Source organism: Amyelois transitella, chromosome 8, assembly GCF_032362555.1.
Source record: "Amyelois transitella isolate CPQ chromosome 8, ilAmyTran1.1, whole genome shotgun sequence".
Classification (NCBI taxonomy): domain Eukaryota; kingdom Metazoa; phylum Arthropoda; class Insecta; order Lepidoptera; family Pyralidae; genus Amyelois; species Amyelois transitella.
In genome coordinates this window covers 3,003,269-3,028,362 of record NC_083511.1, presented here as the reverse complement: position 1 = coordinate 3,028,362, position 25,094 = coordinate 3,003,269, and the positions used below count along the sequence as shown (strand labels likewise).

The following is a 25,094-nucleotide window of genomic DNA, read 5'->3' as shown; positions in this document are numbered from 1 at the left end:
ACCGTAGAAATCTTCACATTTTATGTCAGCTCTATACCATTCTCAACAATCAGCTTGCCCCAGACTATCTTAAAAAAGACTTCCAACTATTAAGTTCTACTCACGAAAAAATCCTTCGTTCTTCAAATAAGTTAACTCTTGCTATCCCTTTTCACCGTACAGGTATTGCCTCCAATTCTTTCGCCGTTATGGCTGTTAGGCTCTGGAATTCACTTCCCGAGTCCATCAGGACATCCCCAAGTCGTTCTAGTTTCAAATCGCGGGTAAACGGGTTTTTCCTGAGTCGCGAGGGTATTTAATATCGCCTTTTCACTCATTTCGGTAATCGCTGCACCTATTTATTTATGTATATTGTTTATCTATTGTAGTTTTTATGTATGTATATTGTTTATCTATTGTATTTTTTATGTATGTATATTATAATTATTTTATTTTATATTTTGTGTAGGTATAAATATATTTATTTAGTTTAACCCCACATGAAGTTCTCTGTAAGACCCAATGGTTGACTGGTAGATAATGCTTCTAGCATTAAGTCCGCCAATTGTGCTATACATTTGTATCTTGTGCAATGAAGTTTAAATAAATAAATAAATAAATAAATAAATAAATAATGTGTTGCAGATAGCGAAAGCGACAAGCGAAGAACGTGGTGTTACAACAACAATAGTTTGTGCTAATAGCGCTAGTGGCATATATGTCCCTCCCATGTTTATCTTCAAAAGAAAAAGAATGAGCGATCTGCTAATTAAAGGTTGTAACAGCGACATGATAGCTACTGTTTCTGATTCGGGCTGGATTAATGAGTCTATATTTATTGACTTCTTGCGACATTTCATTTCTTGTGGGAAGACGACCAAAGATGATCAGTTTTAGTAGTACTCGATAATCACAAAATTCACATCAGCCTGGGAGCATACGCGCTGTTCCGAGAACACAATCTTCAAGTTCTTTCCCTGCCACCTCATGTGTCTCATAAAATGCAGCCACTAGATCTTACAGTTTTCGGTCCTCTGAAAATAGCGTACAATAAAGAGTGTGAGCTCTACATGGTAAATAATCCTGGTAAACGAATTACTCAATACGAGGTTGGAGAACTATTTACAAGAGCGTACAATAAAGTAGCTAATATAAGCAAGGCTGTTAGTGGATTAAGAACAGCTGGAATTTATCCTATCAATCCTGACACATTTAAAGACATCTTTGAAAATATGGCACATGATCTACCTGTAGCTGAACAAAGTTTGAATGAGTCCATGAACACTGTCACCAGAACTGTAACTGAAGCTGAGTAGAATTTGAATGTGTCATTAGCACTGTCAACCAGAGCCAAACATCAACGCAAGATTCCACTTCTATTATTGAAAATGACAAGGATTTGAGCGTTACTATCCATTCTACACCTCCATCCACTTCTGTACCTCTTGCAGATATTGTCAATGTACCTGTCATTCCAAAACCAGCAGCTTCTAAGCGACAGAATAAGAAGCATTCTCAAATTTTATCCAGCACACCCATAAAAATGCAACTGGAAAAAAACAGATAAGACAAAACAAGAGAAAAATAAAAAAAGAAAAAGTTCCAGCTAAAAAACGGCACATTGCAAAAGGAGTCAAAAATCTAGAGAAGACTTTACAAAACAATGGAAATCAAAACGAGTTTTATTGTATAATGTGCAATGAAAAATATGAATTCCCACCGAGAGAAGATTGGATCATGTGCTATATTTGTAAGCTCTGGGCACATGAAGAATGTACTGCTGGGGAGACTAGTGTAGGTTACGTATGTGACACTTGATTTCGTCGATCTCAATTACCCCACATCGTTCCCGTTTCCTCCGAGGGATGATCTCAATTACTCCATAGGATATCGGGTAAAAAGAAACGACAATGTTTTTTTTTTCTTTTATAATTTTTATAGATAGACAATCAAAGTTTATGTTTCAATTAAAGTTCATTATGTCAATGACGTTTTACTATTATTTTTGACCTTAGAAGTTAAGTGTTCCCAATTCCCCCACTTTCCCCTACTAAAAGGGCACATGTCACATTTTCTAACCAAAATATTTTTATATTCGATATCGCTGGGCAACACCTAATTACATCGTTTTGTGTCAGAATGGCTCATGTCCGATCTTTACCCATAGTTACAACTCTACAAAATTTCTGTTTAGTTCTAAACGGGCACTTGTCCATGGACATGAGCCTTTATAACAAATAATTTTTGAACGCACCCTACAAAATTGAGAGTGTATACAGTGGATGATGATGATGATGACACGTCACAACAAAATATTGTCTACAACTTTCAGGACTGGTTCCCACAGTTGGTTTTTATTATAAAACAAAGTTATCAAAAACTGCACAGCGTGGAGAATTAAAGGAAAAATTTATAATTTCCAAGTACCATCAATTTCAATTCAGTGCAGAAGCTCCACACCGTGTTGTAGCCAAAGAATTTACTGATGGCTTTAGGTCAGCAACATTTGACCTGCGAAAACCCAACATAAAGCCGATCACTCTACCCATTAAAAAAAAGTATACCGGTCCAGTTCCAATAGCTAAAAAAAATGACAGATTTAAAAACGTTGAAGGAATACATTCCCTGCTGAGCATATTCACTACTGGGAAACCATTTACAGTTGGCCTGTGGAGTAAATTTAATTATTTTATGTGCTAAATAAAAGTAATACATGCAATTTATTTTCTTTTATTTGTTAAGTCTTGATCACATTAGGTACTAAAGGGGCATACATATGTCCACTTGAAATATGATTAAGTACTAAAAGGGAACATGTCCATGGTTTTTTTATGTCATTTCTCTTAATTTATTGCAAAATATAAAAAGTTTTAGTGTTGAAATACCTTGTTACCTAACTAATAAACATAAAATAATTAAATCAACATTTATTTACATTCCAATTTATAAATATTTAGTTTTTTCTGTCTCCTGTAAAAATTTTTTTTTAAATATAGAGGACTTGTGCCCTTTTAGTAATTAGACATTCAGTTAGACCTTATCCAAAAAAGGCGATTACTGACAGTGTCTTAAAAAGAAAAGGAAGAGAAAAGGGACGATCAAGAATATACACTGAAACGCCAGAAAAAAAAATAGATTAAAAATCTTACGTAATGAAAAGAACAGGAAAAGAGAATTGCAAAAAGCAAAACAGCATGCAAAAGAATTGAAAACAGCGAAAAATCTGTTGGGATTAACTGAGCCAAAAAATAAAAAGAGAGTGACTTCTTTGCCTGCAGAAATAGATTCCGATTCTAGTCAAGATGAAGTCGCGATGACGAGTGATAGTAAAGTCATTGAAATGCCATCGGAATCGGAAGAATAGGTAATTCATGCAGAACCAGTTAATCCTGAACACATAAATATTGGAGATTTCCTGCTAATTAAGTTTGAGAAGAAGAAAACTATGATTCACTACGTTGCCAAAGTTGTATTTAAGTTTAATGTAACAGAATATGAAGTATTATATCTCAGAAATCATTCAAATTCAGAAAATAAGCAAGGACTTCTAAGTTTATATTTCCAATTGTGGAAGACAAAGCAAGTGTGGATGTTAGAGATGTAGTTTTGCAATTACCAAAACCAACTTTCTCCAAAGGCACATCTCGAACATCGTCGCTTATTCATTTTCAGTAGGTTTAACTCGATATAATATCCAGTAGATTGTTTTGTAATTTATATGAGAGTTTTTATGATTATTTTTGTTAAATTTTTGATGTTTGTTTAATTTTTTTAGAAGAAGATTGTTCATTTTGATAGGAAATTCTAATATTATATTTTCATTAACAATATTCAATGTTAAAATCTGATTACTTAGTAAGTATATAACTGATTATATAATTAAGTATATAATTTAATTAAGAAAATAACAGGTAATTTGTCTTGTTCTATGATGACAATATTGTTTTTTTGTGATTATGTTCCTTAAGTTACTTAAGAGACTGATCATGGCTAATCAGCACTCTTAAGAAAAAGTATTTTGCGATCTCAATCAATAAAATTGTTTTATTTCTTAATTTTAAGTAATATATAATATCAAGTGGCAAAGCTTTTTGGACAAGCTTATTTACAAGCAGCCACAATGCTCACGGCTAAAAATGGTTTTCGCAAATGTGGAATATGGCCAATTGATAAAAATGTATTCACTGATGCGGATTTCATAGCTGCAGAGACGACTTACACCGAAAATCTGGAAAAAGAAGACCAGCAATTCCTAAAGAAAATCTACTGAGGCCATCTACTTCAGATCACCTTGGACAAATATCGTGTGCAACTCAGCAAAATAATGTACCTTCTTCAGCCATTTCTTCTCAGACTGATAATGTTCAAGGTTTATCACAAAATACCGAAGAGAATGATCCAGAGCCTTTGATGTATTCAGAAAATGCTCTCAATTCCGTTTTGTCCACTGAAAAGATATTGCTAAACAGGCTACGTTCTCTTCCAATAAAAATGATGCCCCTGATGATCCTGAGCACATATTGGCCGAGCATTGGCCGAGCAAGCTTCCACGTCAAAATTTAAAGGTAAAGCAAACACTCCCGAGAGACAAATTAAGAGACCAACTTCTTCTTTTCTGGTAAGTCTTGAAAATGTTATGGCTATACCTAAGAAAGTAAGGACCCAGGAGAGAAAGACTAGGAAACGAAGGAAGACTGCATTACTAATTGAATCGCCTTACAAAAACGATGTCATGAAAGATTTAAGTATTAAAGAAGGTAAAAACAAGAAAATAGACTGATAATCAAAAGACTGAAAAAGAAATTAAGAAACCTGGAAAAAAACTGTAAACTAAAAAGACGACTCAAAATGAAAACTGTGAGAAAAAGCGTCAAACCAAAAGGTGCAAAAAAGAAGTTGAATTGGAAGATAGTTCAATCCAAGAGGATGATGGCTGTGCCTGCATCTATTGTGGGTACTTATACTCGGAGTCAACCGAAGGTTGGGTCAACTGCAGCGTGTGCCACGGTTGGGCGTGTAATTCGTTTTGCCCCACAGCGTTTCCCATCTTACCCCAGTTATAGGGCAAAACGGGAAAAGTTCTGTGATTTTGCATGTCTTAACGTTTAATTATAAGAGACAAATGTATAATTGTTACCTGTTTTGTCAAAGAATGTCATTAAAGAGTTTACTTTTCTTTGTATATCGAGTTTTGACTTAGCTGTCTCATCTTGTCCCGGTCTCCCCTACATAGGTCTGTAAAGCTTGGCGCTCATAACGTAAGTAATTATTTCACTTATGAAAGTTTGTGATACTTTTATTTATTATAAAACTATTTAATGTCACTAGTACACAATTGATAAAGCAAAAAAATGTTAGTAATGCTGTATCATACTATTACAGAAATGGCAAACAGACCCACCCAAAACCAAATGGCAAACCAAAAAAGAATTCTTATTTTTGCAAAAAAAGAAATAGTTTAATATTTGAAAGAATCGACAAGATTTTATGTCGACGGTACGTTCAAAATTTGCCCGAAGTGTTTCTGTCAAGTATATACAATTAATGCAAATATCGGCAGCAATGAAGAATATGTCAATGTAGTTCCTGTGCTTTGTGCATTACTCTCTGACAAAACAAGGTCTACATATGAAATTTTATTCCATATGATCAAGAGTCAGGTCAAAGATTGGAATCCTACGCACATTTCTATGGACTTTGAAGTGACTGCGATAATGGCCATTAAAGATTTATTTCCAGATGTTAAAATTGTTGGGTGTTAATTTCACTTCTGTCGCAGTTTATGGCGAAAAGCAAAGTAAATGGGAGTAACGTAACGGCACCAATCTTGGACAAGCATCTATTAATGGACAAAAAAACATTTAATTAAAAAAATAAGACCAGAAATTACGTTATGCGATCTGGCAACACTTTAAATAAAAGATTTATTCATTAGCTGTCAAAATATGACACTTCAATCTATTCGGCCATTTTGTGTAAAGATGGCTTAATATTGTATTTTGTCACTCCGACTGGTTGAAAATTCAAATCGTCGTCTACCGACAAACTGCAACCTTATAATGGATCCTTAAACTCTGCACAAAAAGACCTCAATGCCGAATCACCCAGTTGCGAACATCAAATAGACAAAACTCAATCTGCATTACCTCAACTGCAAAACGAGCCTGGAACCAGTTATGGTGAAAGTACACTTTCAAACCAAGGTAGTAAGGACCATATGACACACAAAACTCCTAAAAAAGATAGTCTTGATACAAATATGTTAAATCAACCTCAGAGAGACAATATTTTTATCATACGAAATAAGCACTATGGTATTTTCCACTGGGAAAACGTAAAAAATAAGTGGCCAGGGAAACCAGATAAGATCTGATACAATAGAAATGCCATTATTGAAGTTATAGATGCCCCAGTACTAACAAATAAGAGAGGGTTTTTATACCGTTAAAGAGATGAGCAAGTATCATATTTGTACTGTTTGATATACAGATAAAATAGAACCTGCTCCAGTATTTTTATGATTGTTAAAATTCAAAATGTGTCAGCTTGATTCATTGAGACCAGGGAAAATATCTGGAGATCCTCATGTCACCGATATCAGAGGATTGTTGTACAAACATGGACAAATTTATTACAAACTGCGTCATCCCCACGAATGGCAATGGCAAAAGAAAACCTCTACGACGAATCTAGAAAAATAGAAAAGTCGAAATATACCAGCTTGCAGTCGCTAAAAACATTCATGCATAAGGATGCATTATTTTTACGATGGGCTTCGTCATACATAACTGACTGACTGTATTTTTGTTTAGTTTAAAGAAGTTATTTTTTATTATTTTCAAGTGTTTTCAACTAATTAAAACTAAAGGTAGAAAAGTTCCTAATGATAGGTTGAATGAATGATCTCAATTAAAAGTAAGACTGATCTTGTGCCTTTCATACTTTATTACTTGTTTAACTATTTGATAATAAGCCACGGAATTGGCTATATTATTTTGTCTTTTATTCATTACTTTTGAAATTGAAATGCCAACGTATTAAAGAAAATGTTTTTATGTTGATTTTTCATTTTCATCTTTTTAAAATAAAGAAAATTTTAAATACAACACTGTTTTGTTTTTATTTGACACCAGTTTTAGCCTGCGATTTTGCACGCATTTTACCAGGAATGGTATGGATGAATCGATTTTAATAAAAATTACTAATATAAAGACTATACTATATAATGGTAAATTCATTAAAATCAATTCAGCCGTTTACACATTTAAGCACATAACTACATAATATGACATAATTCAACCTCAAATAATACCTTACATATGCTTCTTATACACATATCGTTAAAGGAGTCAACAAGCAAAACCTGGTTTGAGCATTATAAACAACAAAAAAATAATTTCAGCTTTCATCATAGAAGTCATAACTGTTTCTGTTATGCGAGACTAAAATAAATACTTTTTGCCATTTTTTGATAATTATCTTTTTATTGTTGTAGATAACATTACCGAAAAAAACAGTTTTTTTGTCGTCCTGAAAAGTTCATCAAATGCACATATCATGTTTGGCAAGCAAGCGCACCGACGATATTCAGTGTTTTATGCTAGTTACTGGATATTCCGTGTTTCTTGTTAGTCTTTGGTCGACGAGTTGTTACCTGTCACAGTCAACAGCTTGTCATTACTCGAATTGAAGTTAGAAGCGAATACTGTCACGCAATTGTTTTTATTTACTTTTTTTTTTAAACTTGTGTTTAATGTATGCCAGTTAAAAATGTTCAGCAGAGGCCGCTTATTAGTGAAGTGTGTACAAGATAACGACAAAAAAGTACCCAATAATATTGAGAACGAGTATGAAAATAGGTAAGTGAGTTATAATTAAAAATGTCGCAGTGAATAATAAAATTACATACAAAGATAAGATTTTAACTTCAGAATTTATCATCTGTAGTATTTTATACCATGTTCCGGTATTGATATAATACATAGGTAGGTACTCGTAATAAGTAACTTACCTGGTTTGATGTTTTGATGCCACCGATCTAAGTGTGGGCCACGCTCGGCTTTGCTGAACATGCGAAAGCGCTCCTACCCTTTGACATATATATGTATATACAGAAATCGCAAGAGCTGCAAAAAAAGCTCCTTTGAATTTTCTCGTTAAAGAAAATAGTGGCAGCAAGAAGGCTAAAATTCTTAACTACAAATTAATAGAAAATCACATTGAGTCGTTTCATCCAGTTATAGCTATAGACGTCATAATGCTCCGAATATTCGATATTTACCACCTGGATTAACTATTCAAAAACTCTATGACGATTTTAAGGCAAAGAATCCTAAAGTCGGCTCAAAAGAAACTTAAGTAAGTACTAAAGGATATGGAAGTCTCTTCAAAAACTCCACAATGTGATGTTTGCAGCGATTGTGCCTTGTATGAAAAAAATAAAGAATATTACCAAAAAAAAGGTGAAGTTGTACCTAACAAAGAAAAATAAAAGTATGAGCAACACAAAGCCAAGGCATCTGAAACGACAAATAAATACAAAAGTGACGCCAAGAGTGAGGAAAATCAAAATTAAAAAATTTTTTCCATGGATCTGCAAAAAGTTTTTCTGAATCCCCATATACCTAAAATCAAAGAAGCTTTTTTTATAATTAGATTACTTGCATTTAATGAAACATTGTGCTTCACTGAAAAATAATTGAAGTGAGATAGTGAAGAAGAAGTTTCAGTCTGCTTGTGAAGCAGCTGGCGTGCCATCAAATCTAAATGCCATTCTTGACTGTCCAACAAGATGGAATTCCACACATGATATGATTGGATTTGGTTTAAAAGTGAGAGCGGGCATTCACATATTGTGCAGTTCTGTCACCGAATTAAATGATTTTCAAATCACAGCTAATGAATGGCAGGTACTCGAAAAATTACATAAATTTCTAATAAACTTTAAACTTTTAAGTACAAAACTTGGTGGAGACAAATATGTTACATTACCGCTAGTCATTGTATCATTCAATCTCTTGCTAGATAAAATTGAATCCATGGTACAACAGTTAGATGAGAAACCTAATCGATCTGAAGTGGATGAAAGGCTCATTCTAGCTTTCCAAGCAGCTCGAGACAAAATGCTTAAACATTACAAGAAGAGCAACTGGATTTATTGTACTTCTTTAATTTTAGACCCAAGGCATAAGGCTCAGACTATTGACTTGACAATGTGGGGGAAGCAACTTAAAACAGAAATTCTGCGCAAGTTCAATGAACTTTATGAAGAATATAAAAGTCTACACTCACTGAACAAATCTCTATTTTCTTTTTCTGGTAATTCCAAAGTATGTGATGAAGATGAAGACGTACTAGACTTTGATAAACTCTATGAATGTCCCTCGACGTCATCTGGATCTTGTCTTCAAGGCTTAGTGATAGACGAGTTGGAGGAGTACCTGAGAAAACCAAGAACTGCCAGCTCGGAAGACATTTTAGATTGGTGGAGGACGCATGAGACAGAGTATCCGATTTTATCGAAAATGGCCCGTGATTTTCTTTCAATACCTGCAACTTCAGTACCTGCTGAGAGGTTATTTTGTAAAGCATCATTAGTAATTAGAAAACATAGAAATAGGTTAAGGGATGAGTCAGCCAGATGGTTACTTTGTATTAATTCTTGGTCAAAAAAATTGATATAAAGTATCATAACCTAATGATAAAGCTGTTGATTTGTGTTTTATTTTATTTTTTATTCAAATAAATGATAAATCGTAAAACTCTTTTATTAAATTTCTTATAAGTTGAGGGTTCAATCTCTTTCTAGACAGATAAGTATTGTTCTTTAAAATACAGTCAAGTTATTGTAATTAATTTGTTTTTTACATGTTTTAGCAAATGTAAGCTAAAATCATAAATGTTTATTAAGAAACAGTTACTTCCATGGAAAACGACATATATCGTAGGGCAGTTGATTTTTCGAATTTCTTATCAAATCTTCAGTTATTTATTAATCTGCTTGATCTTTACTACGGCTATGTTAATTCAAGCTCACAATGTTCCAATTCTAATACGTTTTTCTAAGATTTAAAGTAAACTTTAATAAATAGTAATAGACTAATAGGTAATTGCAAGACTTGCAAGACTCTTGCTGCAAGACCAAGACCAAGGCCAAGACTGGGAGCGCAAGACCAAGACCAAGACCAGGTGTATTGGCGCAAGACCAAGACCAAGACTGGCTAAGTCTCGTCTTGTTCTTGCATTTGGGCAACACTAATTGCGGGTCGAATCGACCTATTCAGAAACAGTGCTTGGACGATTCGCGGGTCGAATCGATTGTGGGGTGGAACGCCCAAAGACCCCGTTAGTGGAAGGAATTGCTTGTGGCCTTCTGCGAACAAAGCAGGCCAAACAAGAAACCAGAAAAAAGTGGCAGGAGTTCGCTGAGGCCACTAACGCCTTGGGTTATTAAAGATGGGCAGGCTTGGGCTAAGGTAACTTTAACTTTAAGCTAAGGTAAGCTAGGCTTCAGGCTAACTTTAAGGTTCTAAAACAAATCTCGGTATGCTGATGTTGTCAGGGTTCTCATCTTGCATTATTAAATGAGCTCGGTTTCACATATTGTGGAGCACGCAGCAAGCATTTATGATTTTTGCTGCAACATCAACAAATATCTCCAATGATTTTTGAGCATTCCAATAGTTCGCTCAACTGTGTTTCGTGCTGTCACATGCATTTTAGTATAATGCTCCTCTAGAGAACCTGCAGCAGCATCCATGATCAGCGTCATCATATATCCCCTTTGTGCATACCCAGAATCCCCTAAAATAGTAGTGTTATTTAAAAAATGTTAAATAATTAAATATGATTAATTTACCTATGTCAATATGAAAAAAAATATTTACCAAGTAAAGCCACAGATTCACCAGCCTTTAAGTATGGACGTGGAGTCTGACAGGCTACTTGATGTTTTCGATTTCTTAGTTTTACCTAGTTCTCCCCACCACCCGGGATTGAGCGGCTCAGTAGCTTTTGTTTTAGTCGTAAAACTGCCAACGAGGGAGGAGGTTGCGTCATCCGGTAAATATTTTGTAAGTAATGACCATCTAAATAGTGACTGGAGCCTGTGAGGCTACACGTCCATTGTTCCCCTATAACATATATTATAACGGGAATTATGTCTGTTTCAGATTTTTTAATTCAAAATGTCAGAAAACAATAAAGCCAGAACGACCATCGACGAGCTCTGTTCAAGGCCCAGTAACAAAAACTTTTCGGGTAGGAGATCCTTCTTTTGAAAAAGAAGTGAGTGAGTTATTGTTGGCTTCGGATCAATCTGACAATGAAGAAACTATTGAAGATCTTTTTATATTGGAGTCTGAATTCATTCAAAATCACGAAAGTGACAATGAGGAGGTTCAAGGACACGAACAGGACCAGAACCAGGACTAAGAGAAGAATCAGGTGATGATAGTTCGGACAGTATTCCTTTATCGAAGTTAGTAAAATCTAACTATTACTACGGTAAAAATAGGTATAAATGGGCCAAAACGCCACCATCGGCTAGAAAGCGTATCCCAGAGCTCAATATTATAACGTCTCGTGCAGGTACTTCAAAACTGAGACCTGAGGATAGTAAGCATCACTACAACATTTGGAATAAGCTTTTCGACGAAATAATGCTCCAATGCATTCTAACTTGGACCAATGTTAGTATTTCTAGCTACAGAACTAAGTTTGTCCGTTGTAATAGACCCGAATTGAGTGATTTGGATATGGTTGAACTCAAAGCTTTTATTGGTCTGTTATACTTCTCTGCTGTTTTGAAATCAAATGATGAAAACACGAGTTACTTGTTCTCTTTAAATGGCACAGGTGTTGAGATATTTAGGTGCGTAATGTCAGAGACAAGATTTCTGGTTTTGTTATTGTGTTTACGATTTGACAACCCAGATGATCGTGGAGAGAGGATGAAGACCGATAAGTTGGCCGCTATTTCAAATATTTTCAATAAGTTTGTGAGTAATTCTCAACAGTTATATGAATTGAGCGAATGCATCACAGTAGATGAAATGCTCGTCAAATTTCGAGGAAGAAGTCACATGATATCATACATGCCAAAAAAGCCTGGTAAATATGGACTGATAATTCGAGCACTATGTGATGCCGAAAACTATTATTTTTATAATGGGTATATTTACTCTGGAAAAGACTCGGATGGGATCGGATTGACAGAAAAGGAGAAAAAATTCTAGTTCCAACTCAGTGTGTCTTACGCCTGACAAAACCCATTCAAGGAACCAACCGTAACGTGACAGCTGATAATTGGTTTTCATCCATAGAGCTTGAAGACGAACTATCATCACGGAAGCTGACGTATGTAGGAACGCTAAAAAAGAACAAAAGGGAAAACCCGATTGAATTTCAGCCAGCTAAGAATCGAGCAGCAAATTTTGCTTTGGTCGTACGTGCTGCTCCTACGTGCCAAAGAAGAATAGAGCTGTGGTACTTATATCATCCATGCATCACAGTAACCAGATAGATGAAAATACTAAAAAACCTGAAATTATCATGTATTATAATTCAACTAAAGGGGGCGTTGATGAGGCTGACAAAAAATGTTCGAATTACTCCTCTAGCTGGCGAACAAGGAGATGGCCTATGGTGTTGCTATATCGTGTTCTAGACTTGAGTGCCATGAATGCCTACATTCTATATAACATTTATCAACCAAAAGCTGCCGAGAGAGGAGATTTCGTTAAAAAATTAGCACGTATGCTTGTGGTGCCTCATATGCAAAGACGTGTTATAAATACACGATTGCCAAGAGAGCTGAGGTTGACAATGACTCGAGTTTTAAGTGAATACATGGTTACAGAAGATGCTCAGGAGCAAGCAACCAATCAAGGAACCAGAAGAGCATGTGAAATCTGTCCTGCGAAAAAACATAGGCTGACTACTCATGTTTGTGTTAGGGTGCAACAAACCTGTGTGTCTTCAATGTTCGAGACCTTTATGCACTGACTGCCAATAAATTACTGATATTAGGGTGTTGTCATTTTTTTAAATATTTGCTATCTGAAGTAGGCTTCTTATGTTTTAAATTATATATACATTATAGTTTGAGAAAATAAAGACTAATTTTGTTATAAGAATAAGTTTGGCTGAGTTTTATACCTAAGATGTAATCTAAGTACATTTAAGAGTAAAAAGTGCCATTATTTTTGATTTTTGAATTTTTTTGAATTTTTGTAATAAAAGTTGATTATATACGCACATTCTTTTTATTGCTATATTCCTTATCTTTAATATATAGTACATTTTTAAAGGATTTTATATCAATTAACCCAAAAAAAAAGTGTTTGAATATAGGAGCCTGTGAGACTCCACGTCCACAGTTGTGTTTAGAAAATATTACCTCCATACTTAAAGGTTAATCAATTGTATGAGATGATCTTTTACTGGATGCTGGTTCCAGATAAAACTATCATGTGATGCACCTTCAAATGCTGCATCTACACTTAATATATTTAAGTCCGCGTCACAGATCATTAACAAAAATAAATAAATATGTAGTGGTAATATAAATAAGCTTATTATGAATTTAAGTAAATATATAAGAGGGATACATACCGTAAACTGCTGCAACTTTGCCAATACCCTTCAACTTTGCCAAAATCACTAACTTCAACATTATTTGAGAATAGCAACACATATTCTACTTTTTTAAATAGTAGAAATACGATTCATATGTTGGCAACCCATTTCAATATTTTCCGAAGTGGTAACACTGATACTTTTTTGTCACTCAGATTTCAAAGGTTACAAATTAAGACTGTGCAAATCTTTTGTTTTTTCGCCGGAATAACCGAGAAATTTAACTGTGCCAGTATTTACAAGGTAAGAAAATATGCTCTTTTTGCTGTTTATAATGGTTTTTGTTGTTATTGTGATCAATTCCAGCTATAAATGAAGACGGCAATGTTGCAAATGGTTTTTCGAATAACAGTACTACAAGATTGCCTATGGTTTGGGTTGTCACTCGGTAGTTATTCAACTTTCACTATGTGAAGCTTCAAACTAAACTTCTGCAACAAATAAATTATTATTTTTCATAGCAAGATTGTTTAAGTTTTGTTTTTTAACCTGTTATCAAAAAATAGGGGTGTTATAAGTTTGACCGTTCTGTGTGTGTGTCTGTATGTATCTCGAGAACCGGTGACCCAATTCGATTTTTTTTCATCTGATCCAGGTAGCTTAGGCATGCTTAATCAAAATCAGTTCACCCATTCAAAAGTTATTTATTTATTTATTTAAACTTCATTGCACAAGATACAAGTGTATAGCACAATTGGCGGACTTAATGCTAGAAGCATTATCTACCAGTCAACCATTGGGTCTTACAGAGAACTTCATGTGGGGTTAAACTAAATAAATATATTTATACCTACACAAAGTATAAAATAAAATAATTATAATATACATACATAAAAACTACAATAGATAAACAATATACATACATAAAAACTACAATAGATAAACAATATACATAAATAAATATGTGCAGCGATTACCGAAATGAGTGGAAAGGCGATATTAAATACCCTCGCGACTCAAGAAAAACCCGTATACCCGCGATTTGAAACTAGAACGACTTGGGGATGTCCTGATGGACTCGGGAAGTGAATTCCAGAGCCTAACAGCCATAACGGCGAAAGAATTGGAGGCAATACCTGTACGGTGAAAAGGGATAGCAAGAGTTAACTTATTTGAAGAACGTAGGATTTTTTCGTGAGTAGAACTTAATAGTTGGAAGCCTTTTTTAAGATAGTCTGGGGCAAGCTGATTATTGAGAATGGTATAGAGCTGACATAAAATGTGAAGATTTCTACGGTTACGGATGGGGAGCCATTTTAGCTGAGAACGGTATTCAGAAATATGATCGTACTTCCGAAGGCAGAATATAAACCTGATACAATTGTTTAGAAGACGTTCTAATTTGTTGAGATGCTCTTCAGTTAAATCCAGATAACACACATCAGCATAATCAATTATAGGCAGAAGAAGTGCTTGGGCAACCATAATCTTCGTCTTTTTTGGAAGAAAATGTTTTAAGCGTTGCAGATAATGCAGAACACTGTAAACTTTCCGACTGGTTGCAACAACGTGTGAATCCCAATGTAAGTTGGTATCAATATGTAGGCCAAGGTTTTTAACCGTCGTACTAAATTCAATTATAGTTCCGTCAAAGATCAGCGGTGGCAAGATGTTAATGCCAATATTATTAATCTGATAGAAACTGCCAACTTCTATAGCCTGACACTTTTTAACATTAACAGAAATGCCAAATCGATTAGACCAGTCTAGAACTCCATTTAAGTTATGATTTAGCTAATCAATGGCCTGTTCCATGTTATCAATATTCGTCTGTACATAAAGCTGCAAGTCGTCGGCATAGAAGTGATAGAAACAGTTAATATATAATGAAAGCAAGTTTATGAAAACTGAGAACAAAATAGGAGACAAAATACTGCCTTGTGGAACGCCAGCTTTCAATTCGCACCAATCTGATTCATCCGTACCGTTACGAACCTGTTGCCGGCGTCCATGAAGATAACTGGAGAACCAAGAAATCACTGAAGAAGAGACGTTGCAACGGGAAAGGGTGGCTAAAAGGATATCAATGTCAACAGTATTAAATGCGTTACTAAAGTCTATTAATACTAAAATTGTGACTTGTTTATGTTCCATGCCCGTTCTTATGTCTTCTGTAACTCGAAGAAGTGCAGTGGTGGTACTATGCGCCGGCCTAAAACCAGATTGATATTTGTTTAAAAGGTGGTTATCAAGTAGATGTTTTGATAACTGGTTAAAGGCAGATGCTTCTAGGACCTTCGATAAGAATGAAAGTATGGAGATAGGACGTACGTCATTCAAATGAGTAGGATCTGGGATTTTTGGGAGAGGACGTACATATGCCATGAGCCATGATAGAGGAAAGCGATTTTCTGAGAAACTGTTATTAATAATATGGGTGATGATAGGGAGGATATAAGAGAGGATTGGAATTAACATCACACGACTTATTTGATCTGGACCAACGGCATTAGAGGAGATGGAATGAATGATTTTGTATACGTCGTCTTCAGTTACAGCTGAGAATTCAAATGGCCTACCGTCGGGAGAAGGCAAAGCAAGAATGGAAGAGATCGAAGCTAATTTTATATTTTCATCTAAAAGAGGAACTGAGGAAAAATGATTGTTAAGCTCATTCAAAGTGAAAGGGAATTTTGAACATGATTTCTGTACTTTACCTATACCCTGAGAATTAAGAAATTTCCACATATTAGCTGGAGAAACATTTTCTATGTTGTCGGAGAAATATTGGCGTTTTGCATTTCTACAAAATCTATTGCAGAGATTCCTTGCAGCCTTATATAAGCACCAATTTTCGTTAGTACGATCCCGTTTAAACTTTCTAAAAACACGATTTCGCTTTCTCATGGCGATACGTACCGCCTCCGTGATCCATGGTGCAGGAGGGCGCTTTATTTTGATGGCACGTACGGGTGCATGTTTATCGTACAGTGTTAACACTTCATTATTAAAACTATATGTTATTGGCACATAGAAGTTAAAAGTCGGGGGGTTTTAATTAGAATTACAAATAATCTTATTTTCTAAACTAGGTCATATTATAAGGGGCCTTTCAAGTATTGCGTAAGCATAATTTTAGTCATTTTAATTTTATTAAGTAGGTATATGTAGGTAAGTATAAAAATCCATGATATGATACTTATTAATAGGTATTTACCTATTTTTAGCTGCCTACCAAAGAAAAAAAGGATGGAAAAGAGAAGTAGACGGAAGATTGGAGCGCGGCGATACGCTGATTATTCAGTTGAAACTTTAATGCTTGTTGTAGATTTGGTAAAAAGTAAGGCACTGTCGTCGTATGAGGCTGAAAAACAATTCGGCATTCCGAGGCGCACAATTTTAAATAAATGCCGAAATGAACACAACAAGGCGATAGGTCGACCACAGGAACTTACAGAAACTGATGAGAGACATATTGCGAACGCTGTCGAAGTATCTGCCGATTTTGGGAGTACACTTACATTAACAGATTTGAGGATAGTTGTATACAATTACCTCACAAAATGTGGAAAGACGGGTTTATTTAAAGGTTTTATGCCCGGTGAGCGATGGGCTCGCAAGTTTTTGGCGCGCCATAATTTAACACAGAGGACAACCCAAAATATCAAACGCAGTCGTGCATCAAAATCTGTCGAAGAAATGACAGCTTTTTATGAAAACCTCAAATCATCACTTAAAGATTTATGGTGCCGATGGTGTCAGTTTGGACCCCCAAATGCACGATATAACCACACAAAGTCCGGTTGGTTTGACATGGTTTGTTTTGACGACTGGTTTAAAACCATGATCTTACCATGGGCCGAATCACTTGAAGGGGTAAAAGTTGTAATTGGGGACAATTTAAGAAGTCGAAGTCATTCAATTGTGCCTAGAAAATAATATAAAGTTAGTGTTTTTACCGCCAAACGCAACGCATCTTACCCAGCCGCTCGACGTTGCTTTCTTCGGGCCGATGAAACGATGCTGGCGAAAAATTTTGCTTAAATATAAACTTACACATCAAAACTCAACCACAATAAATAAATGTGATTTTCCAAAATTACTGCATGAACTAATGGAAGAAATCCATATGAACCAAAGTAATAATTTACGCAGTGGTTTTGCAGCCGCTGGCATATTTCCATTTGATCCTTCTAGAGTCATTAAAAAGATTCCAGACGTTTCGTCAAATTCATCGAAAAGTTTTGATGGCTGTCTATTAGAATATTTGAAAAGCATGAGATCTTCAACTACTAAATCCAGACACAGTGCTAACAAGAAGTTACCAGTGATAGCCGGTAAATCTATATCAACGGAAGAGGCCGAAATAATTAAAAAAGGCAAAAAAAACGAAAAAACATAATACAAATACAGACTTGAACATAGCAAGCATCTCAGCACTACAGCAGCCTAAATCGTTAAAAGAAATAAGTACTACAATCATAAACAAATTCTTGCAAATTGAATACGAAACTGCAAACCCCACTATTATTAAAACGTCAACAAAAAAGAGGACTACAAGGAAAAAAACACAGGCTATCAATGTTCGTTCCTTGAGTCAATGTAAAAAAACAGATGACGAAAATTTACCTTTCATAAATTTAGATAATGATAATATCCCTCGTTGTCTGCAAACTTCAAAAACAATTTATTGTAGTAAAGTGCTGTGAAGCCTACAAGAGATCTAGGCATAAAAATTATATCAAATGAAATTTTAAGGCCAGGGCAGAAATTTTACTTACCACACTCTACACAAAATTCTCAAGCTCTGTATAGTGAGTTAGCAATAGCGGGGCCATCAAATAGAAGCACATATAATAGAGGTCCGAAAGATCAGCATGCTTTATCAGAAAACATTATTCTAAATAGTAAACAGGTAACTTTAAATAAATGATCAGTATTACAAACAACACCAAATCCGACAAATCAAGAAAACGTTAATTAACCAGAAAAAGGAAAAAAATACAAAGCAAAGAAAGTATCAGTATCTTCTGGTTCATTTACAAGTGTTTCTGATGAAATGAGTGAACATAGCGACTCCAGTATATTTCATGTTCTGGACAGCGATGGCGCTGATTCTGAAAATGTTCTTTTATGTTATTTAAAAAAGTCAAAACTGCTGCTAAGTTCAACAAATAGTAATAGTAACGCAAATATACCTAATTTGAATTATCTAGATGAGCTGATATCAGATGATACCAATAAACTGTCTGAGACAGACCGTGCACCGTATTCAATGGGTCTTACCTGTACTAATATAAATAAAGCTGCATGTCCCCTTACTTGCGAAACCAATCAACCTGAAACCTCTGATACCCAAGCGTCATATTCACCTATGATCCAAGATTTTATTTTCAACAGTGATACTGTATTGTCTGATAATTGTAGTGAGTCTGTATTCTTTGATAATGAACAGACGTCTTTAAATTTTACGGTGAATGATAAGGTTTTGGTATGTTATTATATGAAAAATAAATGGAAAAATTATATTGGAGTTATTTTGGCTTGTAATAATGACGAAACTTATGACATTTCATTTTATTGTACGATATGGGCTAAAGGCGAGCTTAAATTTAAAAAAAATAAGAAAATTGACAGAGACACTGCTGTACCAATAACCTCTATAGAAAAGATAATTCAAATTTATAAAATATCTGATAGTAAGTTACTTGTGTCACTCCGCGCTCCCTCACATCATGCTGCCAGCCAGGTTCAGCCAGGGTATAAGTTACTTGTATAAGGATTATGTAAAAGAAGTGCCGATATCTCTGGAACTATGACCCGCAGCGAAAAACTTCATATGACCTTAAGGGATGCTTTTGGTCGCCTCTAAGCCTTGGCATCATAAAAAATAGGGCTTAATAGGGCATAAAAAAATCGGCGAAATTTTTCTAAGTCCTGAGAACCATTGACGAAAAAATGAGTATAACTCCGAAAATATCGCATGCAGCGCAAAAGTTTATATGACCTTAAGGGATGCTTTTGGTCATACCTAAGCCCTGGCATCATAAAAAATTGGGCTTAATAGGGCAAAAAAAAAATCGGCGAAATTTTTCTAAGTCCCAAAAAGTGCGCACCCTTTCGTATACCCTAACCAGGGGGGTGACACTCCATAGTAACTTGACGTTTCGGAAAGATAGAGGTGCCCTCTGGACGTTGTCCCCAAACTAGTATCGAAAGGGATGCCCACAGTAAATCGTTGAGTTTCGAAACTCGATTCCTTCATCATCGATTTACAAACAAAATAATTTTTGGTTGCTTTTCTGCTGTATTAAATATAAATAAAATAATTTAAACATAATATATATATCACAATAATATAAATTTGATGTTTTATTTCTAAGAATATGACTAAACAAAAAATAAACAAATCGATTTTTTATAACTGTAATCGAGTTGATCTCGAGCATAACATGGGGGATGTCCCTAAAGTGTTCACAAAATGGCTACTGTTCTGTGCGTATGCGCTTTTCAATAGTATTTTTGTGTATTCTTCATTTATTTCGTTTTTTTTAACTCCGGTAAGAGCGTCAAGTCGAGCCCTCAGTGTTCCTTCGCCTTACCGTCGAGAATTTCCGAGAGGTTTTGTGTTAGTGCTAAAACTAAATAACGATAGGACGTTTGCGATAAAGACGCTTTTCATTTATTTTTAGTGTTTTTCTAGTGTATTTCAATATGCCTAGACTCTGTGCATTTGGGTGTTCGTCCAAGGGTAAGTTCAAACACACATTAGACAAGATTTGTGCATTACCTGTCCCAAACCAAAAACAAGTTCTATGTACATGTTATCTTTTTACGCTATACCTGCTATGAAATTTAGAAGATTGATAACCATTATTATAACCATAATAAAACCCAGAGCACAAAGGGTACTTACTTCTTAGTTTTTGTCACACAATATTAGTTGATGAGTTAGGTTACTTATAAAAATTTATGAAAAAAAAGTTTCTGTGTTCTCGTTTCAGTCAAATGTACAAATGTTATTCAATGATGATATTATAATAACCAATCACTGTTTAATATTTTCAGGTACAATAATGCATCGTTTTCCAGATGCAAAAAAATATCCTGATCGTTTCAAGGCATGGGTCACTCTGGTTGGTGGAAAACTTGTAACGGAAACTGATTTTGAGCATTTTAAGAAGAAGATGGTTTGCGATAAACACTTCACGCAAAACGACAAAAACAGGAACCATCGCTTAAACAATTCAGCAATACCTTCACTTTATTTATCGGGTCAGTTTCAACTCAATTATAATGTACTTTGATATTTCTAGTTCTAAAATGATAAAGAGAATCCGATCATCTATTTGAGACCATTTAATCCATTCCGAATTCAGATTACAAGATCGGAGCAAGTGCTTAATTTGTTTCTTTTACTTTTTAGGGACACCAATGAATGAGAGTGAAAGTGCAAGTGATCAAGTTACTGTAGAAGAGACAACACCCACACTTTGCAGTACTACTACTCATAGCGAAATATTGTTACCTGATAACATAGGTAATAAATTAATATAAGTTGTATATATATTTATTAAATAGTTTATTTTTTTAATATTACAACCATTTAATTATGTTTTCAGGCTCCCGCCATCAATTTTCTATAGCGGAGTATGTTCAAACAGAACACAATTATAGTGTTATCAGCAAAAGTAGAGATGACTCCAGAAAAGGTATGTAATATGATTTATATATTTTTACATCTTTTATAATAGTTCCATGTTTATCATCAAGTCACGCAAGTTATATTTGATTTAATTCAAATATTTATTCTGAAAAAAGGCAATGACAGGCTCTTTTCAATGTTCAATTGAAAAAAAAAAAATTGAATAAAATATACACAGTCAAATCACACAAATTCAGTAAGCCCCAATGTAAGTTCGAGACTTGTGTTATGGGATTCTAACTCAACAATACTATATTTCATAACATATACATATAAAAATACCCATCCAAGACCTAGATCAATCAGATCAAGTTCATTTTCCATCATTGCCCGACCATGATTCCGTTACGCCATGGAGGTCGTCGAATTTTTTTATCTAATGTATATGATTTGTCAAAGCTTTAAACTACTAGAATTTTGAACGAGACTAAGACTTTAATTTTAACACATTGGTTCTTTTCAGTACCATTGAAGGAATCTGTTCGACGAACTTCAAAAGTTTTTCAAAAAGACATCCGTATGCTGCGCTTGGAAATATCACGCTTGCGTAAGAAAACAACAACTTTCAAGGCGAGATTGGCTAATGCAGAAAAACTTGCTGAGAACACTGCATTTCAACAAGTGGCAGAAAAAATGTCGTCAACATCGCAACTATTTATGCATATGCAATTGCAAAATGTTAAAAAATCAAAAGGAAGGCGTTTCACTATTGAAGAAAAAGTTCTATGTTTGTCATTGTTTAAAAAGAGTCCGAAATGCTATAAACTTTTACATAAATATTTTACTTTGCCATCCATAAAGGCTATGCAACGATTAATTAGCCAAATAAAAGTATGTCCGGGGATCAACCCCATAATTTTTAAAAAACTCAAAGCTACTGTACTGGATATACCAGTAAATGACCGTCTTTGCAGTTTAATTTTCGATGAGATGTCATTAACACCACAAGTGTCGTATGATGCACACAAAGATAGTTTGGAAGGGTTTTCCACTAATAAGACGACTGAATTCGCTGACCATGCTCTGGTATTCATGATTAAGGGCATCAAAAGTAATTTTAAACAACCAGTTGCGTATTATTTTACGACAAAATTAAATAAATTAGAATTAAAAACTGTTATTAAAGAGGTAATTATCAATTGCCAAAATGCAGGCTTAATTGTAATAAATACCGTATGTGACCAAAGCACAGTTAATGTAAGTGCAATATCAGACATGGTTAGTGATACAAAAGCTTTATTTTTAAAAAATGGTAAAGAGTGGCGCCATGACGTTATACGCGTTAATAAACGGAACATTATACCACTATATGATGTCCCTCACCTAATTAAAGGTATTCGAAACAATTTATTAAATAAAGACATGTCATATGAAGTGGATAATGAAATATATGTAGTAAAGTGGGAGTATTTTCAAAAATTATATGCAGCAGACACTTCTTATGGGGAATTGAGGTTATTAGATAAAATTACGGAAGAGCACATTAACCCAGAAAAAATAAATAAAATGCGGGTAAAATGCGCAACACAAATATTTAGCCACAGCGTTGCTGTGGCTGCAGAACATTTAACCGGTAGGGGCAATTTGCCGATTGAATGTAAGCAATTAATTAAAATTACCTTATTATTGGACAATTTGTTTGACAGCCTTAATGTAAACTCTTTTAATCCTATTAATGGTAAAAAATATAAAGGTGCTGTCAGGCGAAATTCTTGTCATCACCAATTGTGGAGAAATGCAAAACAAATTTTGAAGACTATTAGATTTAGAGAAAAGAAATTTGTTGGAAACAAAATTAGATTGACTGAAAAAGTGGTACCATCTGTCACAAATTTTATAAAAACGATTGAGGGCATGGAAGCAATTTGGGATGTTTTGTCTAAAAAGTATGGTTTTGATACATTGTTTACTCGTAATTTTAATCAGGACCCAGCAGAAAACTTTTTTGGGAATGTCAGAAGTTTCGGAGGAAGAAATAATGCTCCTAATTCAGTTGCCTTTCAAGGAGCATTTAAGGCGCTTTTATTAAATAATTATAACTCTCCTCATTCTAATCGATCTAACTGTGAAGAAGACAATAACAAATGTCTGCAGTCATTACATTTTTTTTTAGATAAAGAAATCATTGAAACTTCTGATGTTCCTACTCATGAAGGAAATGTATTTTGTAATGAAGATATTTTTGATGTAGTCGATTTTAATAATGAAATAGACGCAGGTCAAAGAAATTATGTATGTGGATGGGTCTTGACTAAATGCTTAAAAAATGTTGCAAAAGGCTGTAAACAATGTAAAGAAGACTTACTTGATAACAAAAATGATAACGAAAGTAATGCATTCATAAAAGCAAAAGAATATGCCAACAAGAAATGGCTTTGTTACCCCAACAAATATACAGAACATTGCTTCCATGAAATACAAAATATAATAATATCATTTTTGAAAAAAGACGCACCAAAAACAAATGTAAAAAAAAATATATGTGCTTTTATTAACTTATTAGTTAATTTCCCATTTAAATGTCAGAGGCACAACGAAGTTTTAAAAGAATATTTCACTAATATTACCCTCAACGTAGTGTTACACAGTTGGTGTCGCTCAGTCAACCGAATTTTGAGTGGTAAAATAAAATATGAAGGGGAGGACGAAATTAAAACAGCTGCACAATTGTACTACGATAAACACAAACATTATAAAAATAAAAAATGATTAATGGTGTTAACTTGTTTTATTTTTTCTTGTTCAACAGAACCTATTAACATTGTTTTTTACTTTTGTCTGTGTTATTGTCCTATTTAAGTATTTCATATTAAACTTTTTTGAAATACCTAAACAGGATAATAACACAGAAAGTTCAGCAGTGGAAGTTCGAACAGTGTTTGCGTTCCTATCGACAATTTTCGTTAACTTTCAAAAATATAAATATTGTACAAATTTGTGAAAGTTAACGAAAATTGTCGATAAGAACGCAAATACTGTTCGAACTTTCACTGCAGAAAAGTTTTCACAAATTCAAAACATACCTATAAGTATAGGTACCTGTATAAATAAATATACCAATACTATAGGTAGGCATGTATAGGTATATCAACGGAGCTTTAGTTCAGGGGACAACGTTCAGAGGGCGCCTCTCTTCAATCGTGAAGCAAAAAATCAACGCGAGAGGGCTCTCTTTTCCTACAGTATTACTTTACTCTTTGACCCTAACCAAGCATTCATGGTGTGTAATAGGTACCTACCTACTTTATTGGTCTGATTAAAATTTATCGTTAATTTATTAGTCCATAACCATAAAAAAGTATAATTATAGAAAAAATACAAAGTGAAGCACACAGTAGGTACACAAAACATGCACTGCAATCGTAGATACACTTACCAAGCTTTCAGTAAATGTCCAGTAGGAAATTATGTCTTATTGTAATTATTAATTATCAATAAAATCACAAAATACAAACTTTAGGTTATCTTTCGATGACAACAAATTTAAGTGGCGGCGCGGGGCGGCCGGCAAACAAACAACAACGAATGAATGAATCTGACCGAAGATCCGATCTGATCCGTCTGGTCAAGCGAAAGCGAGTGAGCGAGATAGAAGTGGTGTAAGTGTAAAAGAGGAAAAGTACAACGTGTTGTTCCAATGCTAACGAAGCTTACCAACATGAAAAATTCTAAAACGAGCGTTTCGTTTCACGTTGCTTTTATTAAAAAAAATTCGAAGTGAATTCTACAAATCCGGAAAAATCACCTAAAAGTAACCTTTTCATTAGTGTAACCTAAAAGTAACCAATGCAGTTCAAAAATCACCTTAAAGGTTACAAAAGTAACCTTCTGG

General features: G+C 34.5%; 1 protein-coding gene and 1 long non-coding RNA gene across 4 annotated transcripts in view; one reads left to right on the top strand and one right to left on the bottom strand.

Annotated features, from left to right (window-relative positions):
• The window catches only part of LOC132901984 (uncharacterized), a 62,227-nt gene extending 37,140 nt beyond the window's left edge, over positions 1 to 25,087 (bottom strand). The window contains exon 1 of the long non-coding RNA XR_009656966.1: positions 24,639 to 25,087. This is a non-coding gene — a long non-coding RNA (uncharacterized LOC132901984). The remainder of the gene's footprint in view (positions 1 to 24,638) is intronic.
• Positions 19,698 to 23,975, top strand: LOC106132807 (transposable element P transposase). Of its 3 annotated transcripts, none has more exons than XM_060945342.1 (5): positions 19,698 to 20,308; positions 20,626 to 20,832; positions 20,984 to 21,097; positions 21,180 to 21,269; positions 21,726 to 23,975. In XM_060945342.1, the coding sequence occupies exons 1-5, from the start codon at positions 20,272 to 20,274 to the stop codon at positions 23,969 to 23,971; spliced, it is 2,694 nt and encodes an 897-aa protein (XP_060801325.1). In that variant the 5' UTR covers positions 19,698 to 20,271; the 3' UTR covers positions 23,972 to 23,975. The 3 variants fall into 3 exon arrangements, with proteins under 3 accessions (XP_060801325.1, XP_060801326.1, XP_060801324.1); XM_060945343.1 differs by having other exon boundaries at positions 19,698 to 20,832; positions 21,726 to 21,818; positions 23,835 to 23,974; XM_060945341.1 differs by having other exon boundaries at positions 19,698 to 20,832.
• Positions 25,088 to 25,094: the final 7 nt, after the last annotated feature.